At 47.8% G+C, this 26,941-nt stretch overlaps 1 protein-coding gene across 1 annotated transcript; it reads left to right on the forward strand.

The window, feature by feature from the left end:
• On the forward strand, nt 1–26,941 carry LOC140916924 (uncharacterized). The gene is made up of 8 exons (XM_073358822.1): nt 1–265; nt 1,519–1,647; nt 10,604–10,737; nt 11,884–12,059; nt 18,381–18,559; nt 20,878–21,022; nt 21,953–22,083; nt 25,225–26,941. Exons 3-8 carry the CDS (start codon nt 10,691–10,693, stop codon nt 26,149–26,151), a joined length of 1,605 nt encoding a protein of 534 aa, XP_073214923.1. The 5' UTR covers nt 1–265; nt 1,519–1,647; nt 10,604–10,690; the 3' UTR covers nt 26,152–26,941.

Raw genomic sequence — 26,941 nt, forward strand, 5'->3', positions numbered from 1 at the left:
TCACCACCTCCTGAGGGCACTGCTGACCCAAAAGAGGGAGGCAATGGTGTGGATAGAATTAGCACTCTGTCCGCCTGAGCCATGCATGAAACCATCAACAAGGAAGGAAGAAAAGAAGAGAGACGAAACCAGGAAAAGGACATGAACCGCAAAAGTCACTCGGTGCAGTTGTGGCAAGTTGTCGCCCAAAGCCTCTCAGAGCCCAGCCGTGGGGGCTGCTCGCTTGGAAGAGAGACAGATGAGACAGAGAAGGATCTGTCCTCAGGTATGTGAGGGGAGGGAGGGAGCCAGATGTAAAGGACTGTCTTGCCAGTAACTCAGGTCCTGCTTTGACAGAGCTGTTTTTGTTCTCCAAAGACCTGGGGAAATGTGTGTAGTACATACTGCAGGGGCATAGGTGCGGGGGGTGAGGTGGGAGGGTGCTGCCAAACCCCCTGGCTTGAAGTGGTTTCTTTGCTTTCGCACTGTGTGGTGTAAACAGCCTAATCCCTTTTCCAAAGTGTGTCGCTGCACCAGGGGATGTGTCATGAAGCCATCACAGGGCTGGGGGTCTCATATCTTTATTCCCTCCCCCTTAGCTCTGCTCTGCCTTTGAACCATCACTTCGGCAAGGAGGAAGCAATTTCCCCAGCACATGCCCAGATCACTGCAGACTCGCATCCCCGTCACAGGACTGGTTCTGCTGAGTTTGCAGCAATGGTGATTAGAGCTTCAGGCCCCAGCATGCTAAATCATGGGGAATGTGGTTGCCCAAGGCTCCTCTCTGCTGCAGGGATCCAGCTCAGCAGCCAGAGCCCCAACTGCATACAACAGTATCTTCCCCGCTGCACTCCACTCTCCACCCCCTATTTCTAGCTTTGGCAGGTCCTGAGAGAGAAACCTTTGGTTTGTAACATTGTTATGTATGGGAAAGCCTTAGCTCTGCCCAACCCTGAGCTGCTTGGGAATTCCTCTCTGCTATAACTATTTGCAGGCCACCTGGAGAAGTTTGTTGAGGATTGTCATGCTACCTCACACCTGACTCAGCAGCAGCCCAGACTCCACACTGCTCGTCTCTTCCTTAGGATACACTTTCTGTCCTATGGGCAGCTCTAGGCAGACAGGAGCAGGCTCCACACAGCAAATCACAAAGGTGAGGGCTGGAATGTGTCTGGCCTCACATCAGCCATCCCTGGGCCCGTGCGGCTTGAAGGCTAGCCTGCCTCTGGGTGACACACAGCAGCAAGGGTGCTTGCTGCAGACCTGTGTGTGTGACTCATGGCAAGCCAGTCGGTGAGTCACTCACCACCAGTGGTTGCTTCCTCACCATGGCTTGCTGGTTTGTGAGCCCTGTGCCTGCAGGGGGTAGGTGGCAACCACAGACACAGAGGCACGTGACATGGGCATGCCTTCCCCAGCCGTCTTGCTCTTTTCTGGCTGTGTTTCACTAGTCCTGGTTTCCAGTCCTCTCAGCTATTTGCATTTGGCACGAGTAACCAAGTGAGTGTTGTGCTCTTCTCTCTCCCTTCCTCCCTGCAGGTGACTGGCTCCAGGACGCACATGTAGGACACAGGGACAGATGGACGTGGCTGTGCCAATAGCAGTGCAGGACCATGCGTGTTGTACTGAGTGTGCTTCTGCTCCTCTTTCGTCAGATCCTCTTGCTGGGTAAGCTCCCTTGTGACACTGTGACCTGGCAAGAAGAGGGTGGCTATGGGGCACTAAAGGATTCACAATCCTTGGCAAAAATGTTTATGTAGCCTTGGGACAGCTGTGCAGTGCTGGCCCCATAGGATCTCCCTCTGTCAAATACCTGGAAAACCTAAAAGTAAAAGCCCAGTGAACAGTGCAGTGGCTTTGCTACTGAAGAGTCCAAGTAAAGGCCGACCTTTGCTATAAGCAAAACAAAAGATTTCTGACAGCCTGCCTTGTTAATATCCTAACAGGACAAGTCATTCAAAACTCTGCATAGCTTAGAGCCTTGTTACTGATAAGCTATTGAGAATTTATTAGGAAAAAAATGCTTCGGTGAAAGCATGTGGCTGATGAGATAAAGAACCCAAACATCACGGTCCATGGGCCGTTTGAAACTATAATTAAACACCTGTGTGGGAAGCAGAAAGGAGAAACTGAATAACAATAGAGTCCTCTGTGTACATATGGATTATATACGTTATAGGGTGTGCCTACATGCATGATGTGTACACAGTGAAATCTTTTCCCACCTCCATAAAGAGATGACAGAATTTTTTTTTGTCAAACTGGGTTTTTTTTCTTGTGCAAAATAACTTTTTGACCAACACACATTTCCTTTGGATTGAAATTTTTGATTGGTTGAAATTTTGCAGGTTTTTTGGCCACAAAACTAAAAAAATCATTTTTTTCATTTTGGGGGTTTTACTTTCCTTTCTCTCCTATTTTTCCACCTTTTTCCAGTGGTAGAAAAAGATAAAGATAAAGGAGGTTTTTTTTAAAAAACAGAAAAAAAGAAAACCTACAATTTTTGTTGGTTTTCAGGTTTTAATTTTGCTGGGAAAAATTAAAAGTTCTGCAAAAAAATTCAAATGAAATGCATGTTTTATACTTTGATCTATATTTTTAACACAAAACTTATAGCATTTTTCAAACAGCTCTAATTCTAGGCAGACTGTGCACTAGGTTCCCCCACCCACACACTTCTAGTTCATTGTGCAGGCCAGCAAAGCAAGGCCAGGAAGCAGGGACACTGCTCTAGACTGAGATGTTGTTTACACTGGCACTTTGTTGGCAAAACTTTTGTCGTTCAGGGGTGTTAAAACCTTCCCCCCACTCTGAACAACAAAATTTTACTGACGAACAGCGCCTCTGTGAACAGCGCTTTGTGGCAGGAGCGCTCTCCTACTGACAAAGCTGCTGCCACTTGTGGGGGGTGGAAGTTTTTTGTCTGCAAGGCAGCTCTCTCCTGCCAACAAACAGCAGCTACACTGCGCACGTTTTAGCGGCACGGCTGTAGCGGCACAGCCATGTTGCTAAAAGTTGCATAGTGTAGCCATTGCCTAAGACTGGTCTGAACACTGCAGGTTTGTCTAATCCCTCTGAGTGCCCTTGGGCACAGTAGAATATTAGGTTGCTTGAACTTCAGCTTGAACCAAAATTAGGTCGAAATTATAGAAGTCAATTTTTAGAAAGCGATTTTATACAGTCGATTGTGTGTGTCCTCACTAAGCGCATTAAGTTAGTGGAGTGCGTCCACAGTACCGAGGCTAGCGTTAACTTTTGGAGGATTGCACTGTGGGTAGCTATCCCACAGTTCCTGCAGTCTCCGCCGCCCACTGGAATTCTGGGTTAAGCTCCCAATGTCTGATGGGGCAAAAACATTGTTGTGGGTGGTTTTGGGTACATGTGGTCAGTCGCCCCTCCCTCAGTGAAAGCAACGGCAGACAATCGTTTTGCACTTTTTTCCATGCGGGCACCATACTGCTCTCAGCAGACGGTGCAGTAGGACTGCTAACCATCATCATTGAACGACCGCTTCCGCTGCCACTCTCCTCTCCTGCTCCCTTGGTGGTCTCGCAGGGCTGCTTCCACTGCAACTCTGCTCGGCTGCTCTTGTCTCGCCATAATACAGCAAACATGCAGCCCGCTCAGCTGTTGTGTCCTGGCAGCAGACAGTGCAGTAGGTCTGCAAACCACCATCATTGAACGACCGCTTCCGCTGCCACTCTGCTCTCCTGCTCTGCTGCAGACGCCATACCATGGCAAGCGTGGAGCCCGCTCAGATCACCGTGGCAGTTATGAGCATTGTAAGTACCTCGTGCATTATCATGCAGTATATGCAGTACCAGAACCTGCAAAAGCAGGCGAGGAGGCGATGGCAGTGTGGTGAGGAGAGTGATGAGGACATGGACACAGACTTCTCTCAAAGCACGGGCCCCGGCAATTTGGCCATCCTGGTGGCAATGGGACGGGCTCATGCCATGGAACACCGATTATGGGCCTGGCAAACAAGCACAGACTGGTGGGACCACATAGTGTTGCAGGTCTGGGATGATTCCCAGTGGCTGCAAAACTTTCACATACATAAGGGCACTTTTTATGAAACCTTTTGACTTGCTTTCCCCTGCCCTGAAGTGCAAGAATACCAAGATGAGAGCAGCCCTCACAGTTCACAAGCAAGTGGCAATAGCCCTCTGGAAGCTTGCAACGCCAGACAGCTACTGGTCAGTCGGGAATCAAAGTGGAGTGGGCAAATCTACTGTGGGGGTTGCTGTGATGCAAGTAGCCAACACAATCACTGAGCTGCTGCTATAAAGGGCAGTGAGTCTGGGAAATGTGCAGGTCATAGTGGATGGCTTTGCTGCAATAGGATTCCCTAACTGTGGTGGGGTGCTAGACGGAACCCATATCCCTATCTTGGGACCGGAGCACCAAGGCAGCCAGAACATAAACCAAAAGGGGTACTTTTCAATGGTGCTGCAAGCACTGGTGGATCACAAGGGACGGTTCACCAACATCAACGTGGGATGGCCGGGAAAGGTACATGATGCTCGCATCTTCAGGAACTCTGGTCTGTATGAACAGCTGCAGCAAGGGACTTACTTTCCAGACCAGAAAATGACCATTGGGGATGTTGAAATGCCTATAGTTATCCTTGGGGACCCAGCCTACCCCTTAGTGCCATGGCTCATGAAGCCATACACAGGCAGCCTGGACAGTAGTCAGGAGCTGTTCAACTATAGACTGAGCAAGTGCAGAATGGTGGTAGAGTGTGCATTTGGACGTTTAAAAGCATGCTGGCGCAGTTTACTGACTTGGTTAGACCTCAGCGAAACCAATATTCCCATTGTTATTACTGCTTGCTGTGTGCTCCACAATATCTGTGAGAGTAAGGGGGAGACGTTTATGGTGGGGTGGGAAGTTGAGGCAAATCGCCTGGCTGCTGATTATGTGCAGCCAGACACCAGGGCGGTTAGAAGAGCACGGCAGGGTGTGCTGCACATCAGAGAAGCTTTGAAAACCAATTTCATGACTGGCCAGGCTACGGTGTGACAGTTCTGTTTGTTTGTTTTAATGAAAACCCGCCCCCTTGGTTCATTCTACTTCCCTGTAAGCCAACCGCTCTCCCCTCCCCACTTTGATCACCGCTTGCAGAGGCAATAAAGTCATTGTTGTTTTAAATTCATGCATTTTTTATTAATTCGTCACACAAAGAGGGGGATAACTGCCAAGGTAGCCCAGGAGGGATGGGGGAGGAGGGAAGCACCAGGTGGGGTGGGGCAGGGGAGGAGGGAAGGACAAGGCCACACTGCACTTCAAAACTTATTGAATGCCAGCCTTCTGTTGCTTGGGCAGTCCTCTGAGGTGGAGTGGTTGGATGCCTGGAGGGCCCTCCCCCGCCCCGTGTTCTTGGGTATCTGGGTGAGGAGGCTATGGAACTTGGGGAAGAGGATGGTTGATTACACAGGGGGTGCAGTGGCGGTCTGTGCCTTTCCCACACCTCAACCATAAGCCAGAGCACATCAGTTTGATCCTCCAGTAGCCTCAGCATTGCATCCTGCCTCCTCTCATCACGCTGCCGCCACCTCTCCTGTTGCTCCAGCCATCTATCCTCTCGCGCGTCCCTCCTGTCCTCACGTTCATTTTGTGCTTTCCTGGACTCTGACATTGTCTGCCTCGACGCATTCTGCTGGGCTCTTTCAGTGCAGGAGGACTGCATGAGCTCAGAAAACATTTAATCGTGAGTGCATTTTTTCTGCCTTCTTATCTACGCTAGCCTCTGGGACAGAGATGCTAGTGGCAGCATTGAAACATTTGCAGCTGTGGGAGGAAAAAAAGGGAGATTAAAATTGAAAAAGACACATTGGCCTTTTAAAAGGAGGGGCTGATGTTTTCGGTTTAACATGCAGTACAAACCCAACTAACCCCGCACCACACCCAATTCTCTGGGATGATCACTTCACCCGTCCTCCCACCATGTGGCTAATAGCGGGGATGATTTCTTTTCAGCCACAGGCAAACAGCCCAGCAGGAACGGCCACTTCTGAATGTCCTCTGAATAGAATTCCCCTATTTCAACCAGGTGACCATGAATGATATCACTCTCCTGAGGATAACACAGAGAGATAAAGAATGGATGTTACTTAAATGCCAGCAAACACTGGGACCACACGCTGCCATGCTTTCTTATGCAATGATTCCAGACTACGTGGGAAAGCGGGATACCCGGAGGAAGCACAGGCAGGAATGTCTGTGAGGGGAGGGCTCCTGCCTCATACTGAGAATGAGGGGCGATCAGCAGGTTATCTCAAGTGCTTATATACGAATGCACAAAGCCTTGGAAACAAGCAGGGAGAACTGGAGGTCCTGGTGATGTCAAGGAATTATGACGTGATTGGAATAACAGAGACTTGGTGGGATAACTCACATGACTGGAGTACTGTCATGGATGGTTATAAACTGTTCAGGAAGGACAGGCAGGGCAGAAAAGGTGGAGGAGTAGCACTGTATGTAAGGGAGCAGTATGACTGCTCAGAGCTCCGGTACGAAACTGCAGAAAAACCTGAGTGTCTCTGGATTAAGTTTAGAAGTGTGTGCAACAAGAGTGATGTAGTGGTGGGAGTCTGCTATAGACCACCGGACCAAGGGGGTGAGGTGGATGAGGCTTTCTTTCGGCAGCTCGCAGAAGCTACTAGATCGCACGCCCTGGTTCTCATGGGTGACTTTAATTTTCCTGATATGTGCTGGGAGAGCAATACAGCTGTGCATAGACAATCCAGGAAGTTTTTGGAAAGTGTAGGGGACAATTTCCTGGCGCAAGTGCTAGAGGAGCCAACTAGGGGGGGCGCTTTTCTTGACCTGCTGTTCACAAACCGGGTAGAATTAGTGGTTGAGTTCAGGATCCTGACACAGGGAAGAAAGGTAAGCAGCAGGATACGGACCCTGGACTTCAGGAAAGCAGACTTCGACTCCCTCAGGGAACGGATGGGTAGGATCCCTTGGGGGACTAACATGAAGGGGAAAGGAGTCCAGGAGAGCTGGCTGTATTTCAAGGAATCCCTGTTGAGGTTACAGGGACAAACCATCCCGATGTGTCGAAAGAATAGTAAATATGGCAGGCGACCAGCTTGGCTTAACGGTGAAATCCTAGCGGATCTTAAACATAAAAAAGAAGCTTACAAGAAGTGGAAGGATGGACATATGACCAGGGAAGAGTATAAAAATATTGCTCAGGCATGTAGGAATGAAATCAGGAGGGCCAAATCGCACCTGGAGCTGCAGCTAGCAAGAGATGTCAAGAGTAACAAGAAGGGTTTCTTCAGGTATGTTGGCAACAAGAAGAAAGCCAAGAAAGTGTGGGCCCCTTAATGAATGAGGGAAGCAACCTAGTGACAGAGGATGTGGAAAAAGCTAATGTGCTCAATGCTTTTTTTGTCTCTGTCTTCACGAACAAGGTCAGCTTCCAGACTGCTGCGCTGGGCATCACAACATGGGGAATAGATGGCCAGCCCTCTGTGGAGAAAGAGGTGGTTAGGAACTATTTAGAAAAGTTGGACGTGCACAAGTCCACGGGGCCGGACGAGTTGCATCCGAGAGTGCTAAAGGAATTGGCGGCTGTGATTGCAGAGCCATTGGCCATTATCTTTGAAAACTCGTGGTGAACGGGGGAAGTCCCGGATGACTGGAAAAAGGCTAATGTAGTGCCAATCTTTAAAAAAGGGAAGAAGGAGGATCCTGGGAACTATAGGCCAGTCAGCCTCACCTCAGTCCCTGGAAAAATCATGGAGCAGGTCCTCAAGGAATCAATCCTGAAGCACTTACATGAGAGGAAAGTGATCAGGAACAGTCAGCATGGATTCACCAAGGGAAGGTCATGCCTGACTAATCTAATCGCCTTCTGTGATGAGATTACTGGTTCTTTGGATGAAGGGAAAGCAGTGGATGTATTGTTTCTTGACTTTAGCAAAGCTTTTGACACGGTCTCCCACAGTATTCTTGTCAGCAAGTTAAAGAAGTATGGGCTGGATGAATGCACTATAAGGTGGGTAGAAAGTTGGCTAGATTGTCGGGCTCAACGGGTAGTGATCAATGGCTCCATGTCTAGTTGGCAGCTGGTGTCAAGTGGAGTGCTCCAGGGGTCGGTCCTGGGGCCGGTTTTGTTCAATATCTTCATAAATGATCTGGAGGATGGTGTGGATTGCACTCTCAGCAAATTTGCGGATGATACTAAACTGGGAGGAGTGGTAGATACGCTGGAGGGCAGGGATAGGATACAGAGGGACCTAGACAAATTGGAGGATTGGGCCAAAAGAAATCTGATGAGGTTCAATAAGGATAAGTGCAGGGTCCTGCACTTAGGACGGAAGAATCCAATGCACAGCTACAGACTAGGGACTGAATGGCTAGGCAGCAGTTCTGCGGAAAAGGACCTAGGGGTGACAGTGGACGAGAAGCTGGATATGAGTTAGCAGTGTGCCCTTGTTGCCAAGAAAGCCAATGGCATTTTGGGATGTATAAGTAGGGGCATAGCAAGCAGATAGAGGGACGTGATCATCCCCCTCTATTTGACATTGGTGAGGCCTCATCTGGAGTACTGTGTCCAGTTTTGGGCCCCACACTACAAGAAGGATGTGGATAAATTGGAGAGAGTCCAGCGAAGGGCAACAAAAATGATTAGGGGTCTGGAACACATGACTTATGAGCAGAGGCTGAGGGAACTGGGATTGTTTAGTCTGCAGAAGAGAAGAATGAGGGGAGGTTTAGATTGGATATTAGGAAAAACTTTTTCACTAAGAGGGTGGTGAAACACTGGAATGAGTTACCTAGGGAGGTGGTAGAATCTCCTTCCTTAGAGGTTTTTAAGGTCAGGCTTGACAAAGCCCTGGCTGGGATGATTTAACTGGGAATTGGTCCTGCTTTGAGCAGGGGGTTGGACTAGATGACCTTCTGGGGTCCCTTCCAACCCTGATATTCTATGATTCTATGATTTGATAGCTGCTTTCAACTATCTGAGAGGTGGTTCCAGAGAGGATGGTTCTAGACTATTCTCAGTGGTGGAAGAGGACAGGACAAGGAGTAATGGTCTCAATTTGCAGTGCGGGAGGTTTAGGTTGGATATTAGGAAAAACTTTTTCACTAGGAGGGTGGTGAAACACTGGAATGCGTTACCTAGGGAGGTGGTAGAATCTCCTTCCTTAGAAGTTTTTAAGGTCAGGCTTGACAAAGCCCTGGCTGGGATGATTTAATTGGAGATTGGTCCTGCTTTGAGCAGGGGGTTGGACTAGATGACCTCCTGAGGTCCCTTCCAACCCTGATATTCTATGATTCTATGATTCTACGTGCTACTGGCCTGCCGTGGTAAAGAGTCCATGGAGAATGCAATAAAGCTGCACTCCCCAGAAACCTTTTGCAAAGGCTTTGGGAGTACCTCCAGGAGAGCTTCACTGAGATGTCCCTGGAGGATTTCTGCCCCATCCCCAGACACGTTAACTGACTTTTCCAGTAGCTGTACTGGCCGCGAATGCATCCCATGTCTTCTGGGCAAAGTAATCATTAAACACGCTTGCTTTGAAACCGTGTATTATATTTACAAAGGTACACTCACCAGAGCTGCCTTCTCCGCCTTCAAGGTCCGGGAGCCCAGGTTGGGAGGGTATTGGATCCAGGGTGATAAACAATTCCTGGCTGTTGGGGAGAACACTTTCTCCGTTTGCCTGGTGTGCACTGTCTTCAACCTCCCCCTCCTCCTCATCTTCCTCGTCCCCAAAATCCTCTGACCCTGAGCTGGCATTTGCCTCTTGGGTTTTTCGGTAGGCTTGCATAAGCTCCTTAAGTTTCATGTGGCACTGCTTCGGGTCCCTGTGATAGCCTCTGTCCTTCATGCCCTTGGAGATTTTTTCAAATATTTTGGCATTTCATCTTTTGGAACGGAGTTCTGATAGCATGGATTCATCTCCCCATACAGCGATCAGATGAAGTATCTCCCGTTCGGTCCATGCTGGAGCTCTTTTGCGATTCTGAGACTCCATGGTCACCTCTGCTGATGAAATCTGCACGGTCACCTGTGCTGATCAGCTTGCCATGGTGGCCAAACAGGAAATGAAATTCAAAAGTTCGTGGGGCTTTTCCTGTCTACCTGGCCAGTGCATCCGAGTTCAAAGTGCTGTCCAGAGTGGTCACAATGGAGTACCGTGGGATAGCTCCCAGAGGCCAATGCCATGGAATTGCATCCGCACTAACCCAAATTCGACCTGGCAATGTTGATTTCAGCACTAATCCCCTCGTGGGGGAGGAGTACAGAAATCGATTTTAAGAGCCCATTAAGTTGACAAAAATGGCTTTGTTGTGTGGACGGGTGCAGGGTTAAGTTGATCTAACACCGCTAAATTCGACCTAAACTCATAGTGTAGACCAGGGCTCAGATTGCATGGGTATAACCAAGAGCAGAACTAATGCTAAGTACTGTTGTTGCTGAGGAAATAAGACAATTGTGCAGGATAAATCCACATGCTGCAATGACCTCCTTAGATGCTGAAATGTTATACTTTGGGCATCCTTCATATGCTGCAGCTGACCAATAGGAAAACAGCACTCTCTTCTTGTAGGGTTATAATGCTATTGATCTGCTTTCCTCTGTTTTCATTTCAAGGCATGCTGTCTCCTCCACAGAATGTGACGCTAACATGTGAAAATTTCCATATTCTCTTGGTGTGGGAGCCCGGTTCCGGCTCAGGCAATGGAACCCAATACGAGGTTCAAAGTTACCAGCGGTATGTTACAGCGGTGAGCAGACTGACTCTTTTCCAGCCAGTTTTGTGTATTCCTAGGCCCATCTTTAACCTCTCTGCATTCTAGGGTTCTAGTTTCTTTACGGTCAGGTTATCCACCCTTCTGGACCCTTGCCTGGCTTCCCTCTTTTACCTGGGCGAATAACTGATTTTTAGGTTCCATGGCAGTTTTGAAAAATCAAACAAGAATTCAGTTAAATCCAAACCGAGTCCAGGATTGCGATCATTTTCTACAAATTGAAAAAAATCCATTTTGGGTCAAATGAGACATGTTTCATTTGACCCAAAATGTATATTTTCAAACATTTTTGAAGGGCTAGATTCACAACCTGGAGAGTGGTGGTGCCCTTCTTATAATGTGTAGGGTATGCACCTGGGATGTCCCCAGGTTCAAGTCTGTCCTCATGGCTAATTATTTATTCAAAGTGGAACAGCTTCAACAGGAGAGACTTGCCCCACATTATCCCAGAGCCCAGTGGTTAGAGCATTCTCCTGGAGACGCAAGTTCAAATCCCACTGCCTGAGGTGGAGAAGGAGGAATTAAACCTGGGTCTCCCATATCCCAGGTGAGTGTCCTAACCACGGGGCTGAAATTTATAAGGAGGGCACCACCAGCAGCCATTTTCTGAATGGCGTCTGAGTCCTGAATAACAAACTTTGAGCAGAAACCATTCAGACAGTTGTGTCCAATTTGGAAAATAATTTCAGGTTGACTGGAACTTCATTTTTCAGTGAATGAACTATTCGTCTGAAACATTTTGCCCAAGTCTAATCTGGCCCAAGCAGCCCGACCAACAGCAGACATGTGAACCTCCCACCAGAAAGGGAGGAACTGAGCAGGAAGTGGAGGGCACTATGGCAGCCAGAGGGTTGTTTTTTAATTAAGTAAAAATATAAGCATATTTTCTGTCCCTTTCCACGGGCCAAGATGGCAGTGGATGGGGTGGAGGTGGAGCAGAGGATCAGTCTTGGCTGCTCCCTCTTCAGTCCAAAAGATTCCCACCTGACTCACCTGAGCAAGGTTTTTCCTTCTGGAGTCTCCCTGTCTGAGGGGGGATTAAATGGAGCTGGGAGGAGGTGGTGGGTAAGGGGTGCTGATGGCTCCTTCTTGTTGCATTACTGTGGCTGCTTCCATGTGCAGCTCTTCTAACTGGACCAAAGTGGACACCTGTTGGAGGAACAGCACCAAATCATCGCACACATGCAAACTGTACTTCGAAGACATACACAAAATGTACTGGGCCAGAGTGAGAGCCATGGATGGAACCTGGGTGTCCAAATGGACCATTTCCAATGAACTGCAACCTTACAGAGACAGTAAGAACCTTTGGGAGCCCAAGGGCAGGAGGAGGGGCATAGCAGTGACTGTGTGGAGGGAGATTCCCCATGGGTTTGAGTTTCTGGAGATGGGTTCCTGTGCTCACTGGGGGAGCAAGATGGGAAAGGATTATGGGATGGTCAACACTGATGGGGAAGACAACGGGGTTCCGAGAAGGTAGGAATGATCTACCAGAGTGGAAGAGGATAGTGATTTAGGTCGCAGTGTTTTGAATAGGGCCTGGGGAGTACAGGAAAGATGAAATCCAACTTTTGGGAGAAATTTTGAGGCTTCTGTGTGTGTGTTCGGGGTGGGGAGGTTGGGCTGGATGGTGGTGGTGGTCACAATCACACCTGGCCTTGAAATCTGTGAATCTCCCTGTTCATCCCATTCTTTCATGGGCCATGCAGAGAAGAGGATTGCCTAATTGCTCATAACACTTCGACAATCATTACAATCTAATCTCATGCTTCAGGGCTTCAGCTGGTTGCCTGCAGGGGTTGGGAAGGAATTTTTTTCTTTGATGCACAGTTGTGTTCTGGTTGTTGTTTTTTCCCCACCTTCCTCTGAAGCATCAGAGATCAGTCATGGCTAGAGACAGGATACTGGTTGGGGTGGACCAGTGCTCCGAGGTGGTACAGAGAATCCTCTGTCTTAGATGCCTGGCTGGTGTGTCTTGATCACATACTCAAGATCTAACTTATCATCAGACTAGGGGTCAGGAAAGAATTTTGCCCCTGGTCATACTGGCAAGGATCTTGGGGTTTTTTGCCTTCCGCTGCAGCATGGGGCAATGTCTCACCTGATCAACTCCCTGCCATGGAAGGGCCTCAGGCACTGGTGGCATCTTGTTCTTTCCTGGTGCCTGGCCTCACAATGGTTTAGTCTCCTGAGGACTGAAATGCTTTGGTTTGACTGAAGTTGTTGGACTCAATACAGTGTATTTGGGTGGAATTTAATGGCCTGTGCTATTCAGGAGGTCAGATTGGATGGTGTAATGGTCCCAGCTAGCCTTACACTCTTTGAAGTTATGCAAGGGGATGATGGGGCAGTAGTGAGAGTGGATGGAGTGGTCAGAGTGGATGGAGTGGTCAGAGGAGGGCAGGTGAAATGGGGACATGTTGAAGCCCTGCACGCAAGAGATTGAAAATAGAGGGAGAGAGAAGGGCTGAGAGTGGGAGCTTGAAAAGTGAGAAGGAGATGGAGTCAAGGGGGCAGGTTTACAGATTAAAAGTGGATAGTGAAAAATACCCCTCTGAGTCAGAGACAGGGGTGGAGAAGGAGAGAGCTTGGGCAAGTGGGGAGGAGAAGGCTGGGTGGGAGAAGGTTCTTGCTCGCTGGGTGTCTTGTCCTTGATGAATCCCATGAGATCCTGGGGAGGGGAGGGGTGAGAGTCCATGGCGGGGAACATTTTATCTGGAAAGATGGGGATGCCTCTCTCTAAGCTAATGCAAATTCACATTTTGAGTGTGACTGAAAGTGCTGAGATGCCCCCGTGGTGACCAGAGCAGACAGCTAGACAGGGACACAAAAAACAGCTGCTGGGCAGGGGTAGACCTAGGAGTCCACGCAGAGTCATCCTGCCAGAAAGGAGCTAGCTGCTAGCAGAACTATGCAGAGTCCCAGACAGAGAGAAGGACCAAGTGTCTTCCAAGCCATACTTCTGTGTCCCAGAGCCTCTCCCACACCCTACAAGGATATTACTGTGGAGGAGTGAACGAGGAGGGTTTGTACATAGCAGGTTGCCTGAGTCACAGCAGGGGAGGCTGGGGGAGGAGTTTTTTTTCTGATTCTTCCTTGTAACTGCCTTTTGTTGTTTGTAATCCTCTCTGAGGTCACAACCTGCTCATATCTCACTGTCAATTCTGGGAGAGCTGGTTACTCCAGCCATTCTCTCCAGGTGCTTTCCTGTTTGTAGCCATTCTGCTGTGCCAGCTCTCTCAGGGAAGGCATGTATCTCAGGTGTTCCTCTAGGTGCATTTGAGGGCCAGCCAGAGGTGAATTGGGGCATTTTTGAACATGGATTCACCTTGCATGGCTTCATTCTCTGACTGCAGAGAAGTAAATTAGAGGTAGAGAACTGCCCAGCAAAAATGCCTTCACTGTAACCTGTAGGGAGCCCATTGAAGGGTGAAAGGTTAGTTCAGTTCCATGCCCATTCATTCCTTGGCCATTTGCTGATATTGCTGTTTGGAATGGTGGATTTACATGATTGACGTATGTCCCACCATTAGGACCTGGACTGAGACTACCTCCTCATATCATATGGGCTGTTCATCAACCGTCAAATGATAACCAATGATTACCAATCCTGTAACCCCAGACAGCTAACTTCTGATTCCAGAAGCTCAGTTAATCAACTGTCAAATGATAACCAATGATTACCAATCCTGTAACCCCAGACAGCTAACTTCTGATTCCAGAAGCTTTGTAGGTGATAGTATATCAAGTAGATGGAGACACCTTGGTTTTCAGATACTAGGTGAATATGTAGAGTTAGCAGCCATAATACTCTAATTTTTACCTTTTAATCTGAGTAAATTTAACATGGGAGTGAGAGTCTGGAGTTGCCACTTGAGGGATTTTGTCTGACAGTAGAAAAACTCAGCTGTTGTCATGACGTAGTGAGGCACATTGCAGTGAAACATGATGGTTTGTTGTATCATCACGTTGACATCATCATGGCTGGATGCAGGGAGAATGTCATCCTGTGACACAGCGTTGCAACAACATGGCCTTTCGTGGGCCTCAAAAGTGACTTCAGGATTTGTGAATGCTGGCAGGTCATCCAGAAGGCTCTCTGAAAATGTGCGGAAGCGGGTGCCACCCTTTGGTGGCAGGTGCCATATTTGTGTGGAGAAGTGCCTCTCTATTTTCTAGACAGAGTTGGAACAGGAAACTATCTGGGGCGGTAAAAGGAGCTCTTGAAGACCATAAGGTTGGAATTTATGGCTTCAACTATCTTTAAAGGAAAGGGCATAGGAATCCCGGCAATAGAGGATGATGCCCTTGGAGTCTAGCTGATGAAGAAGATTGGGCAACCTGCAGTGTCTTTTCTGTGTCCAGTCTAGACAGAATTAGATATGGCCAATCTTCCTGCAAATCCTTGACTGACTTAGATTGTAACCTCTTTGGGGCCCAGACCAATTTTCCATTATGTACAGTGTAACCCACACACCTCCAGGGTGTGGTGTTCCATCCACTCTAGTGGCATCAAGACCACTTGGAGAGAGAAAAAGAGATGAATGAGTTTGTTCTACAGCCTTAGCTAAGAGCCAGTTGGCTTTTAGCTCATGCTGTAGAGGCTCATGCACTAACCTATAGAGGTCACAAGTTTGATCCCGCCTACCGGGGTCTGTCAGTGTTACAACAGTGCCTAGAACAATGAGGCCCCAATCCCAGAATAGAGCATCTGAGCACTGTAGTAATACCAATAATAATTAATAAATCCTGGGCACAAATACCTATAAAAATTATGAACTTGTGAATCTCAGTGAAAGGGAAGTGTTATGGTACTTAGCAGAAAATGTTTCAGAGAACACTGCAAAGCAGAATCAGGGACATCTCTGGACTAGAGCCATTTCTTAGCATTTAAAAAAATTCCTGTGTTTTTAATCTCTCCAGTGGCTTTTGAGTGTGCAGTTTCCATGTCCCGCATTATGCTCCCATTGGTTGGTTTTGGTTAAGACATTAGCAAAAGCTGAAACACAGTGGTTAGCACTGCAGTTGCCACTCTTGCTGTATATTTGCACTGAGCACGCTCACATTGTTGCATGTTGGTTGGTATGTGTAGTGTGTGTAAAGGCTGCATATTGAATAGGGCTGATTAACTGAGGACAGGGGCATCACTGTTTGGGAAGGAATGGCAAAGGGATTGGGGATTAAAAGTGGTTGCTGCCACTATTAACCGGGTTAATGCCTCTTTCCTTTGTTCCAAGCTTTCTACTATTGTACTCTGAGTGTCTCTGATGTTCAAGTGAAACAAAAGTGTAGTCGCTTTGGGAACTTCTTGTTTCATTGTAAAACTCATGACTTAATGGGGAAAAAGAGCTGGAATAAATGGACTGAAACACACTGGCTGAAAATAACCCAGTTAAAGGATTCTGTTACTGACTGAAATGCCTACTGAGCTTTGACAATGGTGCAAGGGAGTGCGAGATGGAGAGCTAGATTCGCTCCCCTTTCAACGGTGCTGGGTTGAACTCTCCAGATCAACCAAAGCTAAGAGCAGTGAGGGAGCCATAGAGACTGGATCTTCTGCCGGCCACGCAGTCCTTCCACGTGATTTGTGGAATAGCCCAGGATGGGATAACAGTATGAAGTCCTAGGTAGGATGGAACAGAATAGCACAGAATAGACTCAGGGATTGGATTTCCCCCTTAGGAGCATTTGCTCAGGACAAGGCTGGAATTCATTGGTGGAGTAATGGAGGTACTGAATGATTACCCAGACTGAGTAAATTCCCCTCTTGCTCCAAGGCTGAGGATTTGTGACTGACACAGTGAATGAACACAAAGATGGAATTCTAGATACAATTTAAAGTTTTCTATTGCAAAAGGCTAGGGTTAGGGTTAGTCCAATTGAAAATAGCTTTTTGATGAACTGACAGTTTTTTGCAGACATTTCTAGTTTGGGATTATCAGTTTTCCTACCAAAATCTGAAAAAAAATGTAGAAAAATTTCAATGAAAATGGGGGAAAAAATCAATTTCATTGAAATGATACACTGGGGAAAAAATTATTTCCTAAGCTACTCTATTGAAATCCTGTCATCCCAGGAGCCGGGTGTCTCTTCAGGATTGAGCAGTCCTGAAGACCAAGTCCCATCTCAGGTGTCTATGTGCAGCCAGAGTTTGAGCCTTGGCTCTACTTGAAGATTTAATTCATACTATAACTCCAAGTCTGAGTTGTAGATTCCTGCTGGGAAAAGCCAGCCCATCTGGCTCTTGAGATAAAATGCACTTAACCCTTTCACCCAGCAAGGCCATGAGCTACAGCAGTGGTCTGAAACCTTTTTACACCCAAGATCACTTTTGGAATCTAAGGGCAACCCAGAATCTACCCCGCCCCTTCCCCGAAGCCCTGCCCCTTCCCAAAGCCCCGTCTCACTCACTCCATCCCCCCACTCTCCGTCGCTCGCTCTCCCCCACCCTCACTCACTTTCACTGGGCTGGGGCAGGGGGTTGGGGTTCGGGATGGGGTGCAGGCTCTGGGCTGGGGCCGAGGGGTTTGCAGTGTGGGAGAGGGCTCTGGGCTGAGCCTGGGCAGGGTGCTGGGGTGCAGGAGGGGGTGAGGGATGCAAGCTCTAGGAGGGAGTTTGGGTGCAGGAGGGGGTTCTGGGCTGGGGCAGAGTGTTGGTTACAGGAGGGGGTCCAATGGAACTGGCTCTGGGAGGGGGGATCAGGGCTGGGGCTTGGGGTACAGGAGGGGATTTGGGGTGCTGGCTTTGGGAGGGGGTTCAGAGTGGGACTTGGGGTGCAGGAGGGGGTATGGGATACTGGCTCCGGGAGAAGGCTCAGGGCTGGGGGTTGGTATGCAGCCTTTCACTGGGCAGCACTTATTTCTGGCGGCTCCAGGTCGGGGGCGGGCGCAGCAAGGCTAAGGCAGGCTCCCTGCCCACCCTGGCCCCACACTGCTCCCAGAAGGTGTGGCCCCTGGGGGGGCGTGGCAGGGGCATGTGGCTCTATGCACCACTCCTCTCTACAAGCACCGCCCCCGCAGCTCTCCCAGCCAATGGGAGCTGTGGGGGAGGTGCTTGCAGGCAGGATCAGCACGAGGAGGGAGACCCTGCCCCCCCACCTCCGGGGCCATGGGGCTGACCGCTTCTGGGAGCAGCGTGGGGCCAGGGTAGGCAGGGAGTCTGCCTTAGCGGCAGCCCCACTCAACTGCCAGAGATCGCATTTGACTGGGAGATCCTCTTGGATTGACCAGTCAATCGCGATTGAGTGGTTGGTGGCCACTGAGCTACAGAGTTCCAGTGGAATATTCAAAAATTCCTTGGAGACTTAAATTCCTTGGACTTTCAGGCTGCCTAGAGGCAGCAGTAGGCTTAATGAGGCCTGAGATGCGTGTAATCTGAGAAGCACAGAGTAGGTTAGCAAGAAACAGGTGCTAATGGGCGGTAGCCAACTGAAAATTTGCGATAGTTTCTGTGGCTTCCAGACATCGCATATGTCACCACCAGGCAGCACTACTGCCAGACCTACCATGACAGCAGATGAAGTTACCAAACTCTAGGACAGGAATCTACAAAAAGAAGGTGATTGGTTCTAAGGAAACAAGTAACCTGACAGTTGTGCCTTTTCTCTTTGATTTTTACAGCGATTGTGGGTCCCCCTAACCTGACTCTTATATTGGTGAATGAGAATCTGACTGTAAATCTGTCCATGCCACTCACCCCTTACCGCAGGAGAAATGGCACTTACAAGTCAGTCCAGAAAGTGCTACCGAACTGGAAGTACCGGGTCAGCCTTTCCGAAAAGGGCGTTCACATCAACAATGTAAGCAACATTCACAGTGTGACGGGAGGAGAAGAGGAGGTTACACACTTCTGTGTGATGTGAGGTTGGGCAGAGTGGTGGGTGATATCAGATATTGTACTGGGTGAACCTCACAAGGGGCAGGGGTTGGGTTTGGTTTGGTTTGACTAGAAGAATGTCAAAGTTTGGATGCTTATTTGAGCTTCCTGAGTCAGCAAAATTGGGTTGGAAATCTTACGGGATCAGGATTACTGGTCCTTCAACTTCTGATCCCAGCTGGCACCCAGGGCCATCCCAAGCAAAAAATTTGCCGTCCCAAGCTCTGAGAGCGCAACTGTCCAAGGGGGGGAAAAAAAGGGTGGCTGGAATGCCGCCCCTGGAATTGTGCCGCCCCAAACACGTGCTGCTTTCCTGGTGGACTAGAGCCGGTCCTGCTGGCACCCTTCCTGGTGGTGGTTTGGTACCTCTAGTTCTGGGACCCAGATGTTTGGAGATGGGCAAGAAACTACTCCTGTGAACATTTCAAAAGGGATTGAGTTTGTTTCTAGGACTGGGTTCTAGCAAAGGCTTGAGGATTGGGGTGGTTTCTTATTTTTCCAAACTAGTTCAACCATCCCTAATCAGGAGACGGAGAGGGAACTCTTGTAAGTGAAGGGCAGAGAGAGTGGAATGCCTTAGAAGCCATTAAATGGCATGTGTAAAGTGGGAAGACCTCAAGAACAGAAATGCGGACTGAACTATGGATTAGGTATGGAAAGTACTTATTAGAGGTGATTAAAGACCCCTGAGTGATGGTGTAACATAATCTGCACTGGAACTAGCTGACAGGTAGCTGCAGAGAGCAAAATGCAGTCAGGAAAGGTCCAGAGAAAGGCAATGGAGACTGACAGAGCAGGAGTAGTTAAGTCAGAGAAGAGTCGTGGAAGAGGGGATGTGACGGAGATACATAAAGTAATGAATGAGAGGGACTGATAAATCAGACACTTCTATTTTCTCTTTCTCCTAATGCAAAGGGGACACTAAGTGGAATGAAAAGGCAGCAAGTTTCAAACTGACATAAAAAAAGGCTTTTTTGCATAATGAACATATTGGATTCCTTGCCACAAGATACTGAAGCTAACAGCTCGACAGCATTCCAGAAAAGCATTAGACATTGTGCTACTGTGTTCATGTATAAGAAAAATGACTGAAATTACATTAGCTAAGATAAAAATGCACATGGATATTAACCTGCATAAACCAGCCACTAACTACCTCTTCTTAGGAAGAAACTGATCCCACAGCCATGTTATTGTAGAATTATCCATTGGGGAGGTTTTAGACCAGGGTTGGGCAAACTTTTTGCCTTTTTGCCCTTTTGTCCATTGGGGAGGTTTTGGACTGGGGGAGGGGCACATCAGGGACTAGAAATTGTATAGCGGGCCATGAATGCTCACAAAATTGGGGCGGGAGGTGGTGCGGGCTCTGGGGATCAGGAGTTTGGGGTGTAGGAGGGTGCTCTGGGCTGAGATCAAGGGGTTCAGAGGGTGGAAGGGGGATCTGGGCTGGGGCAGGTGTGCGGGAAGGGGTGCAGGTTCTAGCTGGGGGTATGGACTCTGGGATGGGGCTGGGAATGAGAGGTTTGGGGTGCAGGAGTGTGCTCCGGGCTGGGATTGAGGGGTTTGGAGAGCGGGAGGGGGATCAGGGCTGGGGCAGGCTCCGAGCAGCTCTTACCTCAAGCGGTTCCCGGAAGCAGTGGCATGTCCCTTCTCTGGCTCCTATGCAAAGGCGTGGCCAGGCATCTCTGCACGCTGCCCCATCCACAGGCACCACCCCTGCAGCTTTCATTGGCGTGCATAGGAGCTGGAGCGGGGCCGTACCGTGGCTTCCAGGAGCTGCACAGTGCGGACCCAGCCAGTGCACCGGAGGGGGACTGAGCCGTGTGGTGCAGTCCCCAATCCAGCGCCCCGGCCGGAGCATCGGAGCAGGACCAAGCCTCAAGGTGCGGCCCCCAAGCCAGCACCCCGGCCAGAGCATCAGAGCACGGCTGAGCTGCGTGGTGAGGCTCGCGGTCCAGATCCAGCCCATGGGCCATAGTTTGCTCACCCCTGTTTTAGACCTTCTTTGGAAGCATCTGGTACTAGTCCCTGGATATTGGGTTAGATGGATCCCCTGGTCTGATCTATTTTGGCAATCCCTCTGTTTTTAAAATGACAGTAGCTTTCTGCTGAAGGATGTGTCATATGCCTCAGGAGTCAGGAAGCATAGACACCTCACAAGGGTGACATGAGAGAATTTTTGCTCCATGGTGCAGTTGTTAGGCAGGTGCTATCATGGCAATGTCTCCCTCTCTCCTTAAGGTGTCCCTTCAGCCAGAGGGCAAGATAACTTCGCACACATTTGAGTTCCTGAAACCAAACACCAATTACTGTGTCACAGCCCGTGTGGTCCGACAGCAAAGCAAGGTGTCTGTGCAATGTATCAAGACTCCAGACAGTCCGGCAGGTAAGACAGCTTCAGGGCAGTGCCACTGCTGTATTCCCTGTTCAGACTTCTGGCTTAGATCTGGGGATGGATTGACTGGTCAGGGCCGTGGCCATCAAGGACAACAGAGATAGAGAGCCGAGTCTGTGAGAGGAGGGTGACCTGATAAGCTGCGTGATTGAATTTGGTGAATCTGCAGAGCCACATGAGCATAGAAAGTCATTGCTCCCACGGTGTAACATGGCTGGAGTTTTGCTAAGCATTCCAAACTATGTTGTTTCTGAGGGTAGCCACTTAGAGATGATAAGGAGTTAACTACAGATGGCATGTTGTGCCCCTCTTACCTGGATTGCAAAGAGCACTCAGGTGCCAATGTCCTCCCACCCATCCTGTAGCATGTCTGCCATTGAACAAGACCCAGCTGTGGGTGTGTTCCGGTAGCCTCCGCAAAGGAAAGCAAAGAGTGCATGATGCAAGAGTGACTTGCAGACACAAAGAGGAGCACAGCTCTCATGAAGGACTTGCCTATGGCTCAGCCACTAGAGCTGCTTTGGACCAGTTGCTCTCGTTGGAGATGGGGTTGGAGGTGCACGTTGCTACATCTGCTCAGAGAACCTGGACACCAGTGAACTGGTACATGTCCAGAGTTAAAATAATGAGGAGCAGGGGGAGTGCAGTTCTCCCTCTCCCCTCATTCTTCACAGCCCGCCCCCCCCTCCAACACCCCCGGTGGTGCAGCAAGGGCACCCTTTCAGTCACTGACCAGGCCCCAGCTGGCTGACGAGAGGGCGCAGGTAGCACCTCCTTTGGTGTAAGTGATGGGGGTGACTCGCACCGATTGGTAAGACCTCCATGTGGCATGTAGCAGTCCAGATGATCAGGCCCCGAAAGGTGGGTCAGTGTGAGCATTTCTCTCTCCCCCCTGCTTGAACTGTTCTTAATTCTTTTCAGATTTCCTTTGGGACCTTGTTCTTGCTCTGGTTGCCCTTCTCCTGCTGCTTCTGCTGAGCGCCATTGGCTTCTATTTCCTCAAGCTCTACATGTATTCAAGCGTCTCAGAAATGCCCTTCCCCAAAACACTGGTGAGTGAGCAACAACTCCTGTCAAGCATCAGTAAATGGCACTTTATTGTTACACTGCTGAGGCCATGCAGCAGTTAGGCTGTGCACTGGCTGGACATCCGAAGCCATCTAATTCTTACAGAGCATGCCTCCTGCTCTGGAACTGGCAGCTCTTCGTTCTCTCTGCTGGGCTGTGAGTTTACACAGATACGTTTGGTCGGGATGAACAGTGATTGACTAGGGAATCACTGAGTGAATGCCATACCTAACGGAGAGCACTGGAGGGAGCTTCGGGAAGGAGACACGAGGGGAAGAGGTTTCAGAGTGGTAGCCATGTTAGTCTGTATCAGCAAAAACAATGAGGAGTCCTTGTGGCACCTTACAGACTAACAAATTTATTTGGGCATAAGCTTTCGTGGTCTAAAACCCACTTCATCAGATGCATGGAGTGGAACACACAGTAGGGAGGTATACATACACAGCATATGAAAAGATGGGAGTTTCCTTACCAAGTGGGGGGTCAGTGCTAACGAGCCAATTCAAGAGGGGAAGAGTGGAGAATAACAAAGAGGGTGAAGCTGAGATATTTCCTAAGTAGGGCTGTCAATTAATCACAGTTAACTCATGCGATTAACTCAAGACAAATTAATTCATTAAAAAAAGTTAATCGCAATTAATTACAGTTTTAATCACACTGTTAAATAATAATAGAATACCAACTGAAATTTATTATAAATGTTTTGGATGGTTTTTCTACATTTTCAAATATATATTGATTTCAATTGCAACACAGAATACCAAGTGTACAGTGCTCACTTTATATTATTATTCTTGATTACAAATATTTTCACTGTAAAAAGATAAACAAAAGAAATACTATTTTTTCAATTCACCTCATACAAGTACTGTAGTGCAATCTCTTTATCGTGAAAGTGCAATTTGCAAATGTAGATTTTTTGTTACATAACTGCACTCAATAACAAAACAATGTAAAACTTTAGAGCCTACAAGTCCACTCAGTCCTACTTCTTGTTCAGACAATTACTAAAACAAACAAGTTTGTTTACATTTACAGGAGGTAATGTTGCCTGATACTTATTTACAATGTCACCTGAAAGTGAGAACAGGCGTTCGCATGGCACTGTTGAAGCTGGCACTGTAAGGTACTTACGAGCCAGATTATGCTAAACATTTGTATGCCTCTTCATGCTTTGGTTTGAAGATTGCACTATCTTTTGGTTTTTTACAGTGCAAAAATTTGTAATAAAAGTAATTATATAAAGTGAGCACTCTACTCTTTGTATTCTGTGCTGTAATTGAAATCAATATATTTGAAAATGTAGAAAAACATCCAAAAATATTTATACCAAATTTCAATTGGTATTCTATTATTGTTTAACAGTGTGATTAAAATTGTGATTAATCACAATTAATTTTTAATTGAGTTAATTGCTTGAGTTAACTGCGATTAATTGACAGCCCTAGTGCTAACTACTTATGTTAAACATTTGTAAATTGCACTTTCATGATAGAGATTGCACGACAGAACTTGTATGAAGTGAATTGAAAAGTACTATTGCTTTTGTTTATCACTCACTATGGCCAACAAAATGGCAGATGACATTCAGTGTTGATAAATGCAAAGTAATGCACATTGGAAAACATAATCCCAACTATACATATAAAATGATGGGCTCTAAATTAGCTGTTACAACTCAAGAAGGAGATCTTGGAGTCATTGTGGATAGTTCTCTGAAAACATCCAGTCAATGTGCAGCGGTAGTCAAAAAAGCGAACAAAATGTTGGGAATCATTAGGAAAGGGATACATAATAAGACAGAAAATATTATAATGCCTCTATCTAAATCCATGGTACGCCCACACCTTGAATACCTCATGCAGTTCTGGTTGCCCCTTCAAAAAAAAAATTAGAATTGGAAAAGGTAGAGAGAATGGCAACAAAAATGATTAGGGATATGGAACAGCTTCCATATGAGGAGAGATTAGTAAGACTGGGACTTTTCATCTCAGAAAAGAGATGACTAAGGGGGGATATGATAGAGGTCTATAAAATCATGACTGGTGTGGAGAAAGTGAATAAGGACTTGTTATTCACCCCTTCACATAACAGAAGAACCAGGGGTCACCCAATGAAATTAATAGGCAGCAGGTTTATAACAAACAAAAGGAAGTACTTCTTCACACTGTACGGTCAACCTGTGGAACTCAGTGCCAGGGGATATTGTGAAGGCCAAGACTATAATGGGTTCAAAAAAAGATTTAGTAAATTCATGGAGGATAGCTCCATCTGTGGCTATTAGCCAGGATGAGCAGGGATGCAACCCCATGCTCTTGGTGTGCATTAGCCTCTGACTGCCAGAAGCTGGAACTGGATATAGGTCTAGTTGGATGTCTATATTGGGGGAAGGGGGGCAGCTTCAGCCAGGACAACAGGACCTGGAGTGAGGGGCAAATTCCACACCTGCCCTGAGGCTTGTAGTTGGGGAGGGGGCAATACCCCCCCAACCCCCTCCTCAAACTGCATCCATGCTGGATGACAGGGGATGGATCACTCGATAGTTGCCCTGTTCTGAACATTCCCTCTGAGGCACCTGGCACTGGCCACTGTCAGAAGACAGGACACTGGGCTAGATGGACCATTGGTATGACCCAGTATGGCCGTTCTTACGTTTATGTTAGTGACAAGAGTGGTGTAAATGACTAGGCAGGAGGACAGGTTCACCCATGCCTCATTTTGAGACAGTCCCTTACAGAGGGCAGTGTCAGATTGTTTTCCTGTTCCCTGCCAGTTTATGTACTGGAAGTTATTGTTGCAGTCATTTGTGTCTGCTGGAAAGTAGAGTCTTTTTAGCTGAAACTGATACATGTGTAGTAACTAGGAAAAGGGGAATGAGAATGAATTGCTGTGGCTGTTATTGGTGCTAACCATGAGAGAATCACTTTAGCAAACAAACCACTCCAAAAGGTTTCTCTTGTGGTTTATGATTTAACTGAGCAGTCCCTCACGGGATTGTTCCCTTCTCTACAGTTGGAGGTACTGAAATTTATTCATATGTTGATGAGCATGTCTGTGGTGCTCATTGCCATCATATGTGAGTCTCTGTTATTGCTTTGTATTGATTTGTTGTTCATTTTTGGCAGGCTATTCTGAATGAAGAGCTAAATGTGAATCTCTGGAACAAGTCACTTGCCCATGACCTCGAGGGTACCTCTGTCACTCTGATCTCAGTGGCTGGGCTTGCCTTCAATGATAACTCCCCAGTGGAGCAAGAAAGACTCCAAATCCAGCTACTTCCAGAAGGCTGCCAGGCCTGGGAGGAGGAAGACTACTGTGCCAATGGGTTTGGTCCAGACTACTGTGAAAACATGGTCTCTTCCAGTTCCTCGGGCCAGCTAGAGTTTGCTGGCACTGTAGACTCTGAAGCCCCCTTGTCATCAGCAGGACAGATGAAGGATGTATATACAGGTGAGGGGAACTACAGGACTGCACTGGAGGTCCAGCTTCCTGTGGGCCAGTTGGTGTTTTCTGAGCAGCTATCTCCAGTGTCAGCAGGACTGTCCAGAGATGGTTATATGAGTGACAGGGGCTTCCGGACTTGCTCAGAGATTCAGATTCCTCTGCATCTCCAGGTTTATTGCAAGTACTCACCTTCAGTATCAGAAACCTGCAGTCTTTCACCATCAACCTTCAGCCTCAGAGACCTTAAAAAGAACACTGATGGCAAGAGGAGAGGGTGGCCACTCACGGACTGGGTTGATATTCCTCTCAGCTCCGTGAAACTGCAGGTCAATGGAGAAACACGAGACCACCTTGCTCCTTTTCCCACGCACTTGTACAGTCACACTGCTGATAAGACAATGAAGGACCACAAAGCAGATTTGACAAGGTTGGGTCAGAGTGATGTAAAGCAGCAGGAATACCTACCTATGAGCCAAGAGCAGCATGGCTTCCCAGAGCGCACAGAGCTTAGCAATGACCCCAGTGGGGAGCTGTACCCAAAGGCTGATGACACTAAGATCACGACTTTCTCTAGCTATGAATTACACCCTCAAGTGCTTGTCCTGTAGCTAATGATACTGGAGCTGGGAAGAAGACATTAGTGTACATATGTTTATCCACGTGCAGGGGATCTGATTCTGGACTCACTTGTAGTGGTGTGAATCAAGATTGACACCACTGAAGTGTTATATACATAAAACCAGTGAGATCAGACTTTGGAACTGGGCCGAAACCAAAACCCTAGCTCCAAATCCAGGAACCTTCACCCCTGAACAGCAGCCCCTCAGTTGGAAGTTCACTGCCAGGGTGATTGGACTTGGCCATGTGGCCAATAGAGATAGTTTGACCTGTAAATTTAGATACAACCTTTTGGTTCAGGCCCACCTGCAGTAGAAACCAGTGGAGACTCATGGTTTTGACTGAGTTTCAGTGTGAGTTTGTGGGTCCATCTGAACATGAAACTTAAGGAAAACATCGACACAAAGCAAAAACAAGGGAAAGGCTCTGAGTGGTTCCTGAGACCTGATTGAATCACATTTCTCATACAGCTTTAGTGACAGACAAACTGAGGGGGTGACTTTCTCTCTAGTATATGTATATATCTGATGTGAAGCTGGAAACGTTGAATGTACATTGTAAGTATCTCTTTCTTAGAACACTAATTTATTATGGAAATGTCTCTCTTTCATGCTCTGTCTTCTGCATCACGCAAGACCAGTCCAGCTTTGCATACATTACACAAAGCTATAATATGCTGCAGCAAATGTATGAGAAATATACTAGGAAAATTGGGGGTTTCCCGATGGGGAAAGGGAGCCACTTGCTTTTCAGAACCTGCTTTATGTGTTGCCATCACCT

Source organism: Lepidochelys kempii, chromosome 9 (genome assembly GCF_965140285.1).
Source record: "Lepidochelys kempii isolate rLepKem1 chromosome 9, rLepKem1.hap1, whole genome shotgun sequence".
Classification (NCBI taxonomy): Eukaryota; Metazoa; Chordata; order Testudines; family Cheloniidae; genus Lepidochelys; species Lepidochelys kempii.

Coding starts and splice junctions, on each gene's coding strand:
- LOC140916924 (XM_073358822.1), top strand. CDS start 10,691: ATGGAACCCAATACGAGGTTCAAAGTTACCAGCGGTATGTTACAGCG. Junction 10,738..11,883: donor ACCAGCGGTATGTTACAGCG/GTGAGCAGACTG, acceptor TTCCATGTGCAG/CTCTTCTAACTGGACCAAAG. Junction 18,560..20,877: donor AGGGCGTTCACATCAACAAT/GTAAGCAACATT, acceptor TCTCTCCTTAAG/GTGTCCCTTCAGCCAGAGGG.